This window comes from Botrytis fragariae (genome assembly GCF_013461495.1).
Source record: "Botrytis fragariae strain BVB16 chromosome Unknown tig00000037, whole genome shotgun sequence".
Lineage (NCBI taxonomy): Eukaryota > Fungi > Ascomycota > Leotiomycetes > Helotiales > Sclerotiniaceae > Botrytis > Botrytis fragariae.
In genome coordinates, this window is record NW_023500990.1 from 308,938 (window position 1) to 325,577 (window position 16,640).

General features: G+C 43.2%; 8 protein-coding genes across 8 annotated transcripts; 3 read left to right on the forward strand and 5 right to left on the reverse strand.

Annotated features, from left to right (window-relative positions):
• Nucleotides 1–116: 116 nt before the first annotated feature.
• On the reverse strand, nucleotides 117–2,774 carry Bfra_011432 (putative transcription factor cys6 protein; the record flags this gene model as incomplete). The annotated part of the gene is made up of 5 exons (XM_037341759.1): nucleotides 117–682; nucleotides 738–1,947; nucleotides 2,015–2,158; nucleotides 2,230–2,604; nucleotides 2,625–2,774. The coding sequence occupies 5 exons, from the start codon at nucleotides 2,772–2,774 to the stop codon at nucleotides 117–119; spliced, it is 2,445 nt and encodes an 814-aa protein (XP_037194616.1).
• A 598-nt stretch (nucleotides 2,775–3,372) lies between these two features.
• Nucleotides 3,373–5,816, forward strand: Bfra_011433 (putative hsp70 family protein; the record flags this gene model as incomplete). Its single annotated transcript, XM_037341760.1, has 8 exons — nucleotides 3,373–4,251; nucleotides 4,299–4,413; nucleotides 4,462–4,723; nucleotides 4,773–4,894; nucleotides 4,938–5,064; nucleotides 5,118–5,325; nucleotides 5,380–5,530; nucleotides 5,581–5,816. The coding sequence occupies 8 exons, from the start codon at nucleotides 3,373–3,375 to the stop codon at nucleotides 5,814–5,816; spliced, it is 2,100 nt and encodes a 699-aa protein (XP_037194617.1).
• A 683-nt stretch (nucleotides 5,817–6,499) lies between these two features.
• Bfra_011434 (putative acyl- n-acyltransferase protein) lies at nucleotides 6,500–7,247 on the reverse strand (the record flags this gene model as incomplete). Its single annotated transcript, XM_037341761.1, is given in 4 exon segments — nucleotides 6,500–6,628; nucleotides 6,695–6,757; nucleotides 6,822–7,067; nucleotides 7,086–7,247. 4 exon segments carry the CDS (start codon nucleotides 7,245–7,247, stop codon nucleotides 6,500–6,502), a joined length of 600 nt encoding a protein of 199 aa, XP_037194618.1.
• Nucleotides 7,248–8,519: 1,272 nt separating this feature from the next.
• Nucleotides 8,520–8,910, reverse strand: Bfra_011435 (uncharacterized protein; the record flags this gene model as incomplete). Its single annotated transcript, XM_037341762.1, has 2 exons — nucleotides 8,520–8,582; nucleotides 8,758–8,910. The coding sequence occupies 2 exons, from the start codon at nucleotides 8,908–8,910 to the stop codon at nucleotides 8,520–8,522; spliced, it is 216 nt and encodes a 71-aa protein (XP_037194619.1).
• Nucleotides 8,911–9,190: 280 nt separating this feature from the next.
• On the forward strand, nucleotides 9,191–9,883 carry Bfra_011436 (uncharacterized protein; the record flags this gene model as incomplete). Its single annotated transcript, XM_037341763.1, has 1 exon — nucleotides 9,191–9,883. The coding sequence occupies one exon, from the start codon at nucleotides 9,191–9,193 to the stop codon at nucleotides 9,881–9,883; it is 693 nt and encodes a 230-aa protein (XP_037194620.1).
• A 569-nt stretch (nucleotides 9,884–10,452) lies between these two features.
• On the reverse strand, nucleotides 10,453–12,012 carry Bfra_011437 (uncharacterized protein; the record flags this gene model as incomplete). Its single annotated transcript, XM_037341764.1, has 1 exon — nucleotides 10,453–12,012. One exon carries the CDS (start codon nucleotides 12,010–12,012, stop codon nucleotides 10,453–10,455), a length of 1,560 nt encoding a protein of 519 aa, XP_037194621.1.
• Nucleotides 12,013–12,427: 415 nt separating this feature from the next.
• Bfra_011438sa (uncharacterized protein) lies at nucleotides 12,428–13,699 on the reverse strand (the record flags this gene model as incomplete). Its single annotated transcript, XM_037341765.1, has 2 exons — nucleotides 12,428–13,279; nucleotides 13,556–13,699. 2 exons carry the CDS (start codon nucleotides 13,697–13,699, stop codon nucleotides 12,428–12,430), a joined length of 996 nt encoding a protein of 331 aa, XP_037194622.1.
• Nucleotides 13,700–15,003: 1,304 nt separating this feature from the next.
• Bfra_011439 (uncharacterized protein) lies at nucleotides 15,004–15,560 on the forward strand (the record flags this gene model as incomplete). Its single annotated transcript, XM_037341766.1, has 2 exons — nucleotides 15,004–15,093; nucleotides 15,303–15,560. The coding sequence occupies 2 exons, from the start codon at nucleotides 15,004–15,006 to the stop codon at nucleotides 15,558–15,560; spliced, it is 348 nt and encodes a 115-aa protein (XP_037194623.1).
• Between the last annotated feature and the right edge of the window lie 1,080 nt (nucleotides 15,561–16,640).

A 16,640-nucleotide genomic window follows, 5' to 3' on the forward strand; every position in this document is an offset into this window, starting at 1 on the left:
TCTATACAAGCTACTATACATTAGTCGTACACATTTCATCCTTGTGAATTGGTAAGTCCTTGCGAGCTGCTCATTCAACCCACCTACTTTGCAGCCATTATCATTTCAAATCAAACCTAAGAGCCACCATTCTTTGGTCGTAAAAGCACCTCAGCTTTAACAGATGGTGTCAGACCGATTCCGCTTCGTACAGTCTTGCGCACAAAGCTTTGGGAGCTAATGAAATCATCTGTTCTCTCCTTTTCGTGTACATAGATTGCCGGCTGAATGCAAAATTCGACAACCCAATCGCTGTTGTTGCCGCCAGGCTTTCTATACAGAGCGTCTTCGTTGAACATAGATTTAGGGTCATATGGAGTACCTGGTACAAACGCAACCAACTCATAATCCCTAAAATTCAATGTGGAATCTGCTTTGCTTTTCAAGGCCACCCGAAACATTCCAATGAGTCGAGATTGACGATCTTGCCATGTCTCCTTATCATCATTCCAAGTTGAGAATCCATCCCAATTCTTGAAAATCTCGCTACCAGGATTCTTGGCGAATAGTGGTTCCATAATTTCGGAGTATTTTATAGCTAGACGCTCGGCTTCGGGGTATATGTATTGGTGTTTGAACTTTTCACTCGAGATTACATCATAACGTGCAGCCAAATCAAGATTTCTCATTGCTTTAGGTCCGTCTGATAGTCAATTAGCAATACATTTTTGGATTTAACGTGGAGATGTTAAACTCACCTGCAGCTGTCATTTTTTTTCGGATGCTCTTTACGTAGTCTGAGGATGAGCCCTCAAGTTGCGGAAAATCGGACTCGAATACCCAAAGTTTCAGGAAGCTTGCTGTTAAAGCTCTGAAGACCACGTGTGTCTTCATGGATGAAAGGCTGGCTCCAAGGTCTTCAGCTGTTTGTCGGAGTGTTTCGTCTTGACCGAAAGTATCAAGAATGATCTTTTCGAGCTCCTGGTAATGATCCAGCCCGGGAGGGACAATTACTGGAACTTCATCGAATGGTAGTTGATCAATTGTACCAAACACATCAACCAAATTTTGAACACTGTCATATTTGAAGGTCTCGTCGGATGTGTCACCGAGCTGTGTAAACCTTGATAAGAACCTGCGAGTCTCCAGTTCCTTCCTCAAGGCTTTAATCTCTTGATCTTTTTTATCAAGAACATACTCGGGAGAATTCTTTCCCAATTGCGCCAAGTTTGACCTTAGACGCCGTGCATCCATTGATGTGACCTGTAGACTCTCTTTTAATTCGACCACTTCCAAATTGCTTTCTTCGACAATCTCTCGCAGACGTGAGACATCCTCTTTCGCCAAAGCAAGCAATACACTGTCGGTTTGTGATCCATATCCTGGCTTATCGCAAATCTCGCTGCTTTTCGACAATGGCTCCTTCTCAATGTGCTCCTTCTCAATGTGCTCCTCATAAGGGGCTTTGGTGCTGCATTCTTTGCACGAAAATTCTATATTCTTTGCTTCTGTAATTCCCACTCCAACGCAAATGCAATGCTGCCATACACTACAGTTTTTGCATTGAACCCAGTCGGTATAGGTCTGGGCATTCTTGCAGATGCATCGTGTTTTTTCATCTGTCGTGTCATCTTCAACATGATGAGCCGGTTCACTGAAGCTCAAACGCTTTTCACGAGATTCGGATAATGCTGGTGCGTCTTCATATGAACAACTACTTTGCAAGCCCTTCTTCGTACAATTGGAGCAAGCAGGACGAGCGCCATTACATGCCACCTTTCTTCGTCGACAATAATCACATCTTTGTGATAGTCTTCCCTTGCGAACAGATGTTGGCGACTGAACACGAGGAGTAGTTTGACCATTCTCGCTGGCCGTTTGCGTATTTTCATCTTGGCTATCTTCGATGATGTGAAAAGATTGATGATGAGTGCACGAGAGGGGATCGGGTGAATAAGTCGAATCAGGCTATTTTTGTCATACATCAGTATATATTCAAACATCTAGTATGTAGTAACATTGAGGATGTACTAACATTAACCTTTCTTTTCTTGGTGGCAGATTGAGATACCTCTGTGTCAAAATCGGGGTCTCTGATCTTACGCTTGGTATGTGCTTTAGGAAGAATTGGATCGTGAGTTTCCTTGCCCTGTGGTTCTGGTGAGAAGGTCGCATCGCGCTGTTTTGTTCAACTGTTAGTTTGTCTTTTCTTTGAAAGGCAGAGACTATGAGAAGGAGGTTTAAACGAACAGTGAGCTTTCTTCTTTTTGTGATGTATTGAGATTCCTCTGGAATCGAACTAGCATCTCTTTTCCTAAGCTTCATTGGAGTCCTGGGAAGAGTTGAGCCGGAAGTCTTTTCGCCCTGCACTTCAGGTGCTGGCTTTTGAGTATTGGCCTGAGAATTGTTGCGCCCATGTTTTTTCGACTTCGAGCCACTGTCGGTAGATCTTGACGGTTGCTTGCTTGCGCGAAGCTCAACTTCAAAGTCTTCACAAGCAAGCGCGATTTGGCTCCTCAAAGCATCTGGAATATTAATCAAACAGATGGAACCTTTATTTATGATGGTTCTGCTTCGAGTACTATCTTTGTCGCGGGTACCCCATTTATCCAGTAAACCTTGCAGCTTTCGAGAGACTTGTTTACTAGTATAATCCACCCGCACTTTTGCTTGAGGTGAGAAACTACAGTCTTGTCAAAATCGATATCGTCATGTTTGATTGCAATATCAGCCCAAGAGAGCAATTGAACAACATGACTCTCCAGCCATTTTGCGATGACGTTTTTTTGAGCCATGTTTCATTCAAGGTCTTGAGAGATGTTGATGGTGGTTGAAGTTGATGGTGGTTAAAGTTGATTGATGTTAGAATTGATGGATCGAGAATTCTATACCTTTCTGAAATCTTTGTGGAATACGAGTATCGGATACCTAGTACATAATAAGAAGCGGGACGGCTTTATCAAACTTACATTCAAAAAAATATTGTCGCAAGATGAGTGAATGTGGACACGTGATAACACGCTAGCGGTTCGTGTAGGAATTACCTAGTATATACACTTCTCGGCGTACCTAGTACACTTGTAATTAATTACTGATTGACAATTTTAAATGTTATATGAAAAAGCCGACATCGCGATCGAGGCTATACCGAATCACAAACCATACTTCGTCTCGAATAACTTGTCAGCTTTGATTGTCCTTCCTCTTCACTAAAGTGTTAGAAAGTTTGCACTCATCAAATCATTCAACCTCATACGGAAACCCATCTTTCAGGTTAGTTACATAATCATGAAATCCTCTCCTGACTCCATCTCAACGTCCAATACGTTCAAAAACAATCGATTATGCCAAAATATTCTAGCTAATTCAAAAGTGAACTCACCAAGGTCAGAAATGTTCTCACCACGTGCGCCGGAGGCTCCCAATCGTCCAAAACAAGAGCCTCGTGAATCAAACTTCTTTGCAACAGAAGACAACATGACTGCCATCAACGGCGACTCGCCAATGGAGATCGACAGTCGAAACGAGAATGAAGTTGACCGTCTGATCATTTCAACTGATTTCGGAACGACATTTAGTTGTGTTGCTTTTGCGAGCAGTAAAGATGACATCGGAATCGTGAGGGGATATGCTACCGATCCAATGTCAATCCAAAAGAAGCCTCGATTTGACGTGCCGACTGAGAGTTGGTATCCGACCAAAGCCAAGCTGGAGGAACTGGCGACAGAGAACAATGCAGACATCGATGAGCCGATGCTGAGATTTGACGACGATGATGATTCAGATGACGATGGGTTCAATGATGCTGGTTTAACGCCAAAGATTATGTACTGGGGTTACGAGGTGCAAGGCAAACTAAGCGAGCCTGATTTGGATAAGAAACAATACACTTGTATCATGCGGTCGAAACTATTATTGGACACCAGTTATGAGACTGAGAAGATCCGCGAGGAATTGAAACCAGTCTTGAAAAATCTCAAAGCTAGAAAGTACATCAAAGCCAACGAGGATGTTATTGTACAATACCTCGAACAGCTCTTTTTGCATGCGAAGAAATACCTGCACGAAAACCGGAGACTCAAAGATTCGACAATTGTGGAGCATGTGTTATGCGTGCCTGTCATCTGGTCGCCCAGTGCATGCAGGAAAATGCAAAGCGCCATGGAAGTCGCCATTCAGCGATCGAACCTTGGTAGCATTAAAAACCTTTTTCTTGTATCAGAACCTGAAGCGGCGGCAGCTTACGTGCTTGAATACAGCAACAGCATTTCTGTGAGTGGAAGTTCTCCATTGAAGTTTCTTCAACTGACTGTGTGAAGCCAGAAGAAACATTTATACTTTTAGACGCCGGTGGAGGAACAGTTGATGCTACTACATACACTGTTAGTGGTTCGGAGCCTCTTAAATTAAAAAGAGAAGAGGTAGTTGCGAAAGGTAAGATGGTATATTTTTCCATCCAGTCCATCTACTGATCATGCAAAGGTGGACTTTACGGCTCCAGCTACTTGAACGAAGCATTTAAAGAATACCTGTTTGGTCGTCTGGAGAGTGAAAAGTCCGACATAGAGATCAATGGGAGAACTATTCAAGGAATTGTCGACCAGCAAACAGTAACATTCGAAAATTCATTGAAGAGGATCATGGATGTGACAAATCAGAATATGACACCGATTTTTCTTCGTATCGACGGCCTTCGCGAGAATCCAGAAAGGGGCTTTTCAGCAAATCGCATTAAAATCAAGAGGTAGATGAATCTCTGCCCTTTTGCTGGTCGTGCAACTAACACTATTTAGAAACGATTTCTGGAGAATATTTGAGAGATGCCTCCGAGGCAATATGGATTTAATGCTCGATCAGATCAAGCTGTCGAGAGAAGCTGGACTCACTGTAAAGGTGTTGATAGAGAAGATTTCCAGTGTTTTGAAAAGAGCAAACTCGTGCTGGCACAATCTAGAAAGTGATATTGATTGGAGGATTTTCTAACAATCCATCTCTCAGAAAGACATTGGAGAGACGACTAAGAAAACTCGAAAGAGACACGGGTATTTCCATCGAACTGGAAACCGTAAATGATCCGGAATATCTGTAAGACCCCACTATGAGTCAAATGTTTGAGTGAGCTGATGGATCCGTGACAGAGAAACTGCGATGGCCAGCGGCGGAATCTTGCGGGCGCTTGATAAGGAAAATGACGAGCTAGAGAGAATCAGCTTATGCAGCTACGGATTCTTTTTGCAGGAAGAACACGATCCGATAGGTATTCCGGCACATAAAAATGTTAAACCAATGACCGATTCAAGTGATGGTGTGCCATATTTGGAGGTGATGGATTGGGTAGTCAAGAAGGTGAGATGAATTTTTTCTCGACACTCGCCCGCTATAATACTGACTATCACCCAGGGAGAAATCATCCCGGCCGCCAAAGAATATCGTATGGACGTACATTTCATCTTTCCCGCAACACGAAAGACCTTTATCTATGCACAAGAGTTATATGTCTCGGACACTAGCACTGAGCAACATTACAAATTCACACACCCTAAGAACAGAGGTATGCAGTTTCACAGTTCAAAGCGTTTTGGCTTGACTAACGGTGTACAGGAGCTCAAATGGTTGGAACCATTCATTTAGACTTCGGCGAATTGATCAGATCTGGAGCTATCCAGGAGACAATAGAGCAGGAAGGTCTTGAAATATTGAGGTATTATAGAGTCGATTTCGAGCTTGTTATGAAAATAAAGGGCCGAAATTTGGAGATAGAAGGTTGTATTGGGGGAGAAACATTTGGTGGTAAGGAAATCAGCATTGCAGCAGCCTTCGTCCCTGGTACAAAATAGCCTTGCGTTGATTTGGTAAGGATAGGTGATGGCAAGTTCATGAGCTCTCATTTCCCTACTGAGCTCACTGGCGACGTTGGTGTTTGATAGAGCTATCTTATGGTGCGATCAAAAGTACACGTTTCAAAGGGATAAGTTCTAGGCGGCACGAGTCTATCCCCTTATTCTGGAGGCCATCTTCGTGGCGATTTGGGTTAATGCTTTTTTACTTCTCAAGCTAGGTATCGCGTTAGTTAAATGAATGAATATCAATGAACATAGTTTTCTCTTTCATAGGAGCCCTCTTCGATGAACTTTGATTGCATGTTTTTCAATCCTGCCCAGTCCAATTCACAGCATTCTCAGCCGCGTGGACATTCAAACTGAGAGTTGCAAAGAAAAGCAATCAGCCACAAACAACAACTTGGGAACAGTGCCTCGAACGGACTCGGAATGCGTGGTGGTGAAAGATACGCAGTAGGTTGGAAAGAAGTGAGGATAGACGGACCAACAAAATCATATCATCATGACTAAGCAAAAATACTTGGCAAGACCCAGTCAAGCTCAACCTCGCCCTACCCATGAATTAATCACATCCTCTCCTTCGCCTCCTCTTAAATTTTATCTCGTTCTCCACTCTTCTGATGAAATCCTTAACTTTTCGACGATGATTTTGTGTCGTTCATGTCAAGTACCCCATGCTATCAGTTTGAGCTCCCGGCAGCCTTTCTTGATTCTTTCTTCTCCGCGCCTACTAATTTCTTATAAAAGAAAACCTCCGTTTTCAACTCCCCCGTTTGAGACCACACATCATACTCCGGTATTCTTCCACACTAGTTCCCCAATTAGTCTGTCTCCAGTAACATCTTCATTCCACCACGAAAACAAGATTAACTAACCTCTATGTATCCCAATCTTCTGTAAATGCCCTCCGCTGAACTTCCTACATCAGTATCAAGCATCTATCGGCATGTCAGCAAACTGAACCATATGGAACGAAGTAAATCTATGATAGTAAAGACGTACCAATAGCCAAGCACCCATCTCCTCCGCAACCTTTTCAGTTGCCCTCATGATCCCCGTCCCTACCCCCTTTCCCCTAAACTCCGGATCTACCATGAATTTCTCCACAAATCCTCTATGAGGTCCAGTTTCACATGTTGGTGTGGAGAGCATACAGACACCTGCTACTTGTACTTTCTCTCCTTCTTTCGGTTGAAGCATTACGAAAACAATATGCCGCGTTCCAGCTTTTACTTCGGAGAAGCGATCCTGCCATCATGATTCTACTTTAGAGATTTTCTCGGGCGGAAAAGGGGGGAGGAAAGTGAGGATTGGATGGGGCGGAGATTCGACGCAGGTTTTGTGGAGATGGACGAACGTGGGGAGGAGTGGGAGATGCTTCGCAGGGTCGAAGACGATGGGCTGGGAAAGTTCTGCTGAGGAGGACATGGTGATTATGGAGAGTAGGGAATCAACGGGACCGGAACCATTCACGATTTACTTCATTTATATCATGAATCGGATTTGAGGTTTTGAATACACGGCATAAGACTCACACGGCGAACGATTGAATAGTTGGAGTTCGGAGTCCGGAATCAGATATCGCAACGCCGTTTGCCATACATGTCGTTGTGATTGGTTGCTGCGTTATTTTGCGGGGTAAACGATCCCAATCTATCTGGAAGGTGGGTCTTGATAAGGAACATTTCAACCTATTGATGTCAAAGTCTATGTCGTTTTGACAAGATACAAAGAAATTCACATTATCCCCCTATAACAATTAAACGAGGAGGGGAGGGGAGAATGTCACGATAGAGAGGTGGCGGGTTTTCCCAACTCACTCAGCGAGGAACCGGGTTAATACTGTTCGTGTTCAATACCAAGTCAAGTTGTGTAATCCTAATCGGTCTGTCCAAACGCAGTGGCAAGCTTTTCGTTTTGGTGTAATTCTGTTCTACTTTGAGTTCGGGTCGTACGATTACTTATATGAAGATTTGTCAGACAGAACAGTGTTCGGTAATGCCGATGTCCGCAGAAATCCGAATACGCAGATACGATATCCAATTTTTGGGGAGATCTGACATTGGAAAAGTTTCCAGAGTTTCCATACCGTGTAATACGATTTACAACTGTTAGAAAGGTCTGATATTTAGGTAATCTGAAGCAAGACATGCCAACACGATACGTTTTTACAAGGCGTAGAATATCTAAACAAATCTTCGTATCCGCGGCTCTTGTGATACTCCAGCCATTCTTTGCGCATCTTGTATGCCGGTAACAGCGATGCTTGTAAACCAAGCCACACACGTGCCGCACTTGAACATTAGCTTTCACAATGAAGCTATTTACGTGAAAATCTTGTTAGCATCGGTGGTACCTATGGCCTTATCAAGCTCTTTTGATAGCTCGTGCTATAGTGTGATAGTGTTATTCCTGGCGCTATACTGTAGAATTTTCACATTGAAATATATGAAAGATTTCAGGCATGCACTACACCCATACGAATAGCATCGTCATCGCCGAAGAGGATGAAAACGAAATGTTGGCTCTCTGGCATGGATTAAATCCATCCGTATCTGCCGACTATGATGTACAACATAAGTCGGGATATTAACACTTACAATGTTCATCCAATCCTTTCCCCTCATTCAAATGTAGAAAAGATCCGTATCCGTGCCCCTGGTGATGATCGCATCTAGGAACAGAGACATAAAAAAATTCTTAATAGGCACAGTATCTGCGGTCGTGGCTGAAAATGGCTGAGGATTTTCCCATGAAGGGGTGCTATTGGATCAAAAAAGTCTAAGCGAGCTTGGCATAACATCATTCTCCCGATCTTCCAGTTATTTTCCCTTTGCACTTTTTCAATCTTTTCCGAATTTGTGGAGGTGGGTTCACAGCCTTTTCAGGGTTCTCTTTCGTACCTGAAGACTAATGTATTCAATATATTTAAACTTACGCCTGTGATGATTCTGAGTGGATGATGCGGGCGATCGTCGAGAACTAGGAAAGAACACTGGGGCGATGACCAGCCACCAACACGATTAATGGTAGTACCATTACTATTTACCCGCCATTTCCAAGATATTGACCGTATGATGTACAAGATCATTGTGGGGTGATTGGGAATGCGATATAATATAAAAGTATCGAAGAAGCTCTCCATTTGAGTTATCATACAAGCCACTTCAATTCATCATTCACCATCAAAGCAAAGCCTTTTCCTAAGTAACTTATCCTTTATCATCAAGGCAGTGTTTACATCAAAGCCTCCTCGGAAGAAGTAACTAGAAGCAGCTATACCATAAACTTTAGCTACATAAGGTTCACATATATCCTTTCATACTTTACCAAACCACATACCACATACACACAAACACAAACTCATCAAAATGTTATTCTCAACCACCAATATCTTGAGCACCCTTGCTCTCCTCACCTCCGTCACCTCCGCCGCTCCTACCAGACGACAAACCTACTCCACCCCACCCAAATCCACATCCACTCACTTCACACTGGTGGCAAACGTTACCTCCGGCGATCTCGCCATCAACGACTTCGTTCTTGAATCCTATCACACCGGCGCCGGAACCGCATATGCAGTACTTGCCGAAGATAACACCGAAGCCAATCCCCGCATTTTCTACATCAACGGCACCGCCACCGATGTTCGCTTCGGCAATTCCTCCACCATTACCGATTCCGGCAGCGAACCCGACTCTTTCCCCGAATCCCTCACCATCACACCTTCCGATCCCGCATCTTCTTCTTCCGGTCGTTCGACGGTAGAAATCAATGCAGGAGCTGGTCAACCTTATGTGGGACTTACTGCATCTCCATCCCAAACCACTCAACTCCATGGATACCAGGGAGAAACTTTCTACGCTTGCAACACTACGCTTCTATATGGTCCTGCTATTCAACTCTTCTACAGAGGATATAGCCAAGAGACCCCAGCTGGATGTTCAGATGTTGCATTGTTGCCTCAATGTAGTGAGGGCAGTGGAGCGGAAGATGCTTCCGCCGCAACAGTTAGCTGTTACGATGATGTAGCTGCTATCGATTGGAGCGTCTACAGCGCATGAGAGGTGGGAACTAGTCTTTATGAGAGAAGATAAGGCAAACATATGATTTATGAGCGGCATGAATGGTAATGAGCATTTAATGGGCGTTTTGGAAAAGGTTACAGGGTTTTACGATACCATACCACTATCGGGTACAATCGATGAATAGATTACTTAATGAAGAAAAGAATTAATGACGAATGTTGAGAAATTTTACTGTTATATTTGACTTTCTATCTCATGCCTTGGTTTCAGTGACTTTCAAGTTGACGATTGAAATGACATATCCACATATGCCCATGTAAATCAATTACGGTCTCTTGACTAGTAAAACTTCATAGCCTTATGGAAGATCAATGAGCTAAGTCAATGTACACCGGCGAAAGGAACCTCGAAATAAGTCGGTGAGAAAGTAATAGATCAATATGAAGAAACATTTTCGTAAACCAAAACAGTTACGAGACCCTAACGACCAAAATAAAGATAAAAGGGGTATCTATCCTATAACTCCACCTATTCCAGGACTCCTTAATGTTTGGTAGGCCAATCCCAGATGACATATCCACCTCTAATGGACATACAATCCCAGATCATTCATCCCCTTCGTATCCCTCCAAAGTCATATCTAAATCCATCCCCTCATCCCCATCATCCCACTCGACCCCAATCTTCCCAAACAAGCCTCTAGCCTTCCTCCTCTCATCTTCCCTTTTCTCCATTCCCCTTCTAACCTCTGCCTCTCTTTGCCGTCCCAAAAACCTTCTATCAGCCTCCATCGCTCCACCTCTCATTTTACCCAACCATTCCTCATCACCTTCCCATTTTTCCGGTACACATAGATTTCCAATGTATAGCGCTACCATTCCTCTTAGACGAAGCAGGACTCTAGAATCAGAGTATGGAGGTGTCGTCATTAATTCATCCATTCTTTGAGCTACCAATTCTGTGGCTACTAATGCTGCTCGTCGAACTTCATCTCTTTCTTCCCAGCGCTTTTCTTTTCGTCGTTTGAGGAGACGGTCTTGGCGACGTTGATGGGCTAAAAATGCTTTATCCCCTGGATCCCCTTCTTCGGCATTATTATCCATATCTTCTTCTTCGTCGCTAATGTCACTATCACTTATATCCCCATCTTCGTCCTTCTCTGCTTGCTTGGCAATCTTTCGTAAACCATCTTTATGCTCAAATTGTATTCCATAAATCTCGCACCCAAGCATCGCAGGCCAAAAATCGAGCGCAGTAACCGAACCGTGGAATTGTCGTTTGTAAGGATATTGAAGAATAAGACGTTCGTAATAATCTTTCACTTTGAGAAGTCCTTCAGCTGTACCATATCTTTTTCCTTCGCATCCTTTATCTTCTCCTTTCCCGTCTTCTTCTTCCTTTGGTTCCCCGACATTATTGTTCCCATCATCACCATCACTCCTTTCTCCCATATCCTCTTCCCACCATTCTTTTCTCTGTTTGTTTGTGACACCTCTCATCAGTAACTCTGCTCCGATACCCCAAAACCCCGTCTTCCTGATTTCAATTCCCTTTCCCGAAATCTGCATCCGTAAAAGTAAACTCCAAGCCCGTCCTGCCCTCTCCATATCCCCCTCTTCCAAGTTCCTCATCATAATCGCAACCAGTACACTTAGATGCTGAATCTTCAAATTCGACCTTCCGGTCTTCTTTTCTTCCTTCTTACGTCTTTCCCTTTCTCTTCGGCTTTTGGCAGATTCCTCTTCGGAATCTTCGTCCTCATCGTCTCGAGACCTGACAGCAGATTCACGATCATCGGAAATTACAGAATACCTGGAAGGTAATCCTCTATGCGGCCAATTTTTTACTCCAGTTTTTGATGGTAATTCTTTATCGAGTCCCAAGCCAGCCAATCGATATTGCATCACCTCTGCCGGCGTTAAACTCAAGGGATTGGTATTTTCTGCAGAAGGGTATGATGGTTCTCCGTCACCTGTTTCCTTTCCTTTTCCTGAATTGGTATTTGTGTTCGCAATATAATCATTATTGTACTCGTCATCTTGATCGCTATCGCTATCGCGCCGCTTTCGTTTTTGGGATCGTATAGAGAGAGGTGCGAAGTGGATGTGGGGAGTGGTGGCAGATGTTTGAGATGTATCAGATATGGGAAGAGTGAAGAGTGGCATATTATATAATATATATGAGACAAGAAATAGCGAGTCCCTAGATAAATGATTTCTAGATGAGGTTGAGGTTTGATCTAGAAAAAGTTGATGAGGCTATGATTCAGCCTTGGTGTGAAAAGGTACATATCGATTGATTCATGTGTGGCTGCTGTGGCTGCTGTGGCTTCACGAAAGGGTGCGGAACAGTGCTCAGTGAACTTCTTTGCTTGGAGATTTGTACCATACATTGCAATTGTCATTCAAGAATCCAATACAAGAATCTATTTCGAACTAAAGTACCTAGCCTGACATTTGAATTCCTTAACCAGTCATTCTTCTATAGCCAGGTATCAAAATATACGATACAAATGAGACACCTCAAAGTTTAAATCCTTCCTCTTCACGAAACCCCGATTGACCCCAAAATGAGAATCCTCTATGTTCCATGAACATATCCAAGCAAAGATGATAACTCCTTACACATTGATCGGTATGCCCAGTCGTAGACCGGCTTCTGTAACAAAACGACCCTCATATTCACTCGCTTCCAATACTCAGAGTTTCTTCCCCTGGTACGATCGAGAAGCTTTGCGAGTTTTGTGTATATGTCTCTCAAATCTTCATTGCGCCGTATCTTCCACAAGGGGCAATTCTTTCCATTGGATATTGTGGCTGCCACATGGTCAAAGAAACTAGAATTCAACTCTATGAAGTCAGAGTCGACACGGGTATCGTATCCTAAGAGGTTCCGAATAAAACCATGTCCCTCGACTCTGATTGTCAGAATTTCAAGATTGGGACACGCAGCTTCTATGCATTCGATTGCGTCCATTTCATCGTGATACGTCAGGGTGTCATGATCGTTTTCGCTATCATAGAAATAATCGCCATCCAGCGACAGATGTTTGACTGGAGTAAGTCCCCAGAATTCATGTGCCCAAATGTCTTTCGCCTTTAACAATAAGTATCTATGTACGATATCTTTGTCCGGGTTCAGAGGTAGAAGGTTAAGTGCGGTAATGTTTTCAGGGTCTTGTGCCGTCATCTCATCACTCATTGGTTGGAATACAAAAGTATAACGTTCTTGTACAACTTCATGAGATTCTCTGCAAGCCAATTGAAGGGGATTCTTAGAATTAGACACTTCAGGTGATGGTAGAAGGTGACATCGTCCATCTTTCCAATCGTCTTCAAGGACATGGCGACCTTCCAGAAGGGCAGCTTTCCATATCGTTTGACGAAGTTCAGGCGGCAGACTTGTGAACTTGGAAAATTTGTTATTCGGACCCTGTGATGAACTTGATTAGGCTATTTTCTGGTCCAGGGGGACTGGATTTAGGTGATGTGGCCGAATTCTTTCGAAGAGATTAATCGCATGTGGACTGGGTAAAAACGTCGATTGATCTTTTCTCCTTCGTCTTTGGGCTTTCAGCCATGTTCTCTGAGACCTCGGTTTCCTACGGCCGGATAATACACGATGGAAGATAAGGTTTGGCAATACTCCCTCATTGAATTTCTGTTCTCTGTCTCTTGTGCAAGTGTCACGTCGGGACTTCAATAGCACCCTAGGAAGAATTTTCTTGCTTTTGAAAGAGTGTTTGGCGCGGTAAGGAACATTCTTCATCGCGATTCGGGCAATCTCCTTTATATCCTCCACTTCGTTTATGTTTCTTTCACTTGCCACCAATCTTTTGTGCTGCTCCATCATCTTCTGAGACAGAGCATACATCTTCTTGGGGTGATGGTCACACGAGTTTCGCTGAGATCTCAAGATGAATTTCCTTTCTACATAGTAACCGTATAATAGATTGATTCCTTCATTTCTATGAGCAATTCTTCTTTCCCGCTCACAAGAAAGTTTAACCTGTATAGTTTTCACCCAGTCTTGAATACGAGTGACTATATCTTTAGCATGGACTGTATGGACCATTTGTTAGCAAGGACTAGAATTGATACATGATTGTGCAAAGAAAGTTCTTTGGACACTTCTTACTTGTTTGAAAAAACTTTCTATGACTCTTGTTCGTAGCCTTCTTCACGTCATCCGATATGTTTTGAAAGTTTGGGCCTCTCGGTCCGTATCAGAAAGTCGTTTTTGCGCGGTGTCTCCATGATATTTTGTCACTCGTTTGTATTATACCATGTCACAAGATCAAAGGTCTTTCTGTTGTTGTACTGAGCTATGTATTGTAAAAATGACAGATTTTATAAATGCAGCATAAACTCAATTTGGCACTAGAGAATACTAGAGGACTAGTCCGCCTTCACGTGATGTTACCTCAACCACTAGTCATAGTAACACTTCCTTATGTTCAAGTATTAGCACATTATCACAAACCTGTGATGATTTGTTTACCTATGTTAGCCGAGTTAATTCATCCTGTGGGGAAAATTCCGTGAACTTCAATGGGTAAGTATGGGATTCGTGGCTGCTTCTTAGCATTTGGATTACCATTACGCAGGCCAGAGCACTCGGTTCTTGTAAATTTGATGGTGTATCGTAAATCACGGCGCGTGTTTGCGGCGAGGTACGTTCCGTATGCCCACAATGGTATGGCAATGACCTCTTGTTGTAGAATAATATATGTCTACCAGAACTCTTGTACTGGAAGAACACACCATATGCATCTTGCTCCTCAATTTCAAGTCGACCTCAATACCATAATCAAGACGACGAAAGCTAAATGACTATCGAGCACCGACCTAGCCCTGCCCCCGGCCTCGACAAGCTCCTCATTCGCAATGATACAATAGCTGTCAACCCGCTCGATTTGAAAATCCAAGCCTAAAATCTCTTCGTCACTTCCTATCCCAACGTCCTCGGCAGTGACTTTTCAGGCACTATCGAATCCGTTGGTCAATGGTTTCTCTATTACGAGATTTAAAGTCAGAGAGAGTATCACTGGATTCGCGGCAGTTTTCTTTTTTACAACAGTGAGAGTATCACTGGATTCGCGACAGTTTTCTTTTTTACAACAGTGAGATAGATTATGGGCTTGGCAATCCTGTACCATGCTTAGAGAAATTGCAGCGACGAAGATTTCGGATAATGTGAGCTTTGAGGATGCGAGTACTTCTCCCATGGCTATGGCTACGGCTGCTGTGGAGTTCTATTTACTACTAGAATTTTTGAGAATGCTTTGAAAAGGGAGAAAAGAAATGAAGGAATGTTGGCTTGGGGAGGCGAGTCGTCTGTAGGGACTGCCACTATACAACTTGGTAACCTGGCGGGATGTGAAGTCTTCACGACGGCTAGTGAAAGACATCACGAATACTTCAAATCCATTGATGCAACCGCTACTTTCGATTAGGGGGATCCGGAAGTTGTGAGAAATATTATAGAGGAAATTAAAGCTTCGGATGTGGAGCTCACATCGGGATTTGACGCTATTACAGAGAATGATACTTCTCAACTCTTGGCTGATATTTTATCGGCTACGGGGAATGGTAAGGGCAAATTTGTCTTGACTGTTCCTTCACCAGAAGAATATCCAAGACTTGAAGATGTGGAAGTCTTCATGACGGTGGCTGCTCGTCTTGGTACCGATGCTCAAGATGTAGGTGCATGATTTTCAATGATTTCTTGCAAGATGCTTTGCAAAAGAAGTATGTAGTTACCGCTCCGCCGGTAGAGATTGTAGAAGGAGATATTGCAACTGCGCGAAAGGTTTTAGATAATTTGAAAGAGGGGCGTCAGTGGACAGAAACTTGTTGTGAAGGTTGAGTACCTAAGCAGGCTTAGAGGGGTTTTTCGGTTAGGAAAGGAGTGGTGAGGGAGTTTCTTGGGTATGGAGGGATGCTTGATTCAGTCTCTGAATTCTACAATAGCTAAAATTTGACATTCATGCTTGGTGTGTTTCATCAGTATTCATGCGGTTTTGGTACCCTTTACATTCCTTTTTCTGCCTATGTTTCATGTTTTTCATTTGCGTTAGCGACACTTTTTGCCACGCATCATTACATACCAACTTATTCGTGATCTCTTTCATGATTCCACCTTTCCCCGTGCTCATTGATCACCACCCTCTTAAAGCAATGACCAACAAACACCCCTCACCGAGTTGTACAAAGAGCGGTGTACCCACTGATTTACCTCTTACTACCCCACTTCATCTTTAGCGGCATCTAGTTACAGCTGCCAGCCGTGCCAGCGAATAGTAGAAACAATCTTTGCCTTATAGGGCTATACATATTCTTTACTTTAAAGTATTCGGGAGAAATTGTGGAAGATGATTGGTTCATTTATCCAAAGTAAATAGAAGTAAACAATGTCTAGATATGCAACAAAAATCTCCAGATATCGCGAAAATTACAGTAAGGGGTTGAAGTTTCGCATTCAAGATTGATTGGTGGAGCGAGTGAAAGTAAACAATCTTTAGATGTGCAACATAAGAGATGAAGAGAAATGGTGGGTGCATGCAAGATTCCGGGGCGGGTATCGACCCGCCATTATGGTATGCACGATCTGAACCCCTGATCTACTCTGGGATGTACATGTTGTATAGTTCCACATGGGATGTTTCGAAATTCGAACTCAGATGTTCTGTTGCGCGGGGAGGAAAAAGTAAGTGTTATATTCTATCAATTCTGCTCGGTGTCTACGAAAGGTTACCATACTCGGTCAATCGATCCATATTTGGGACTGCTAT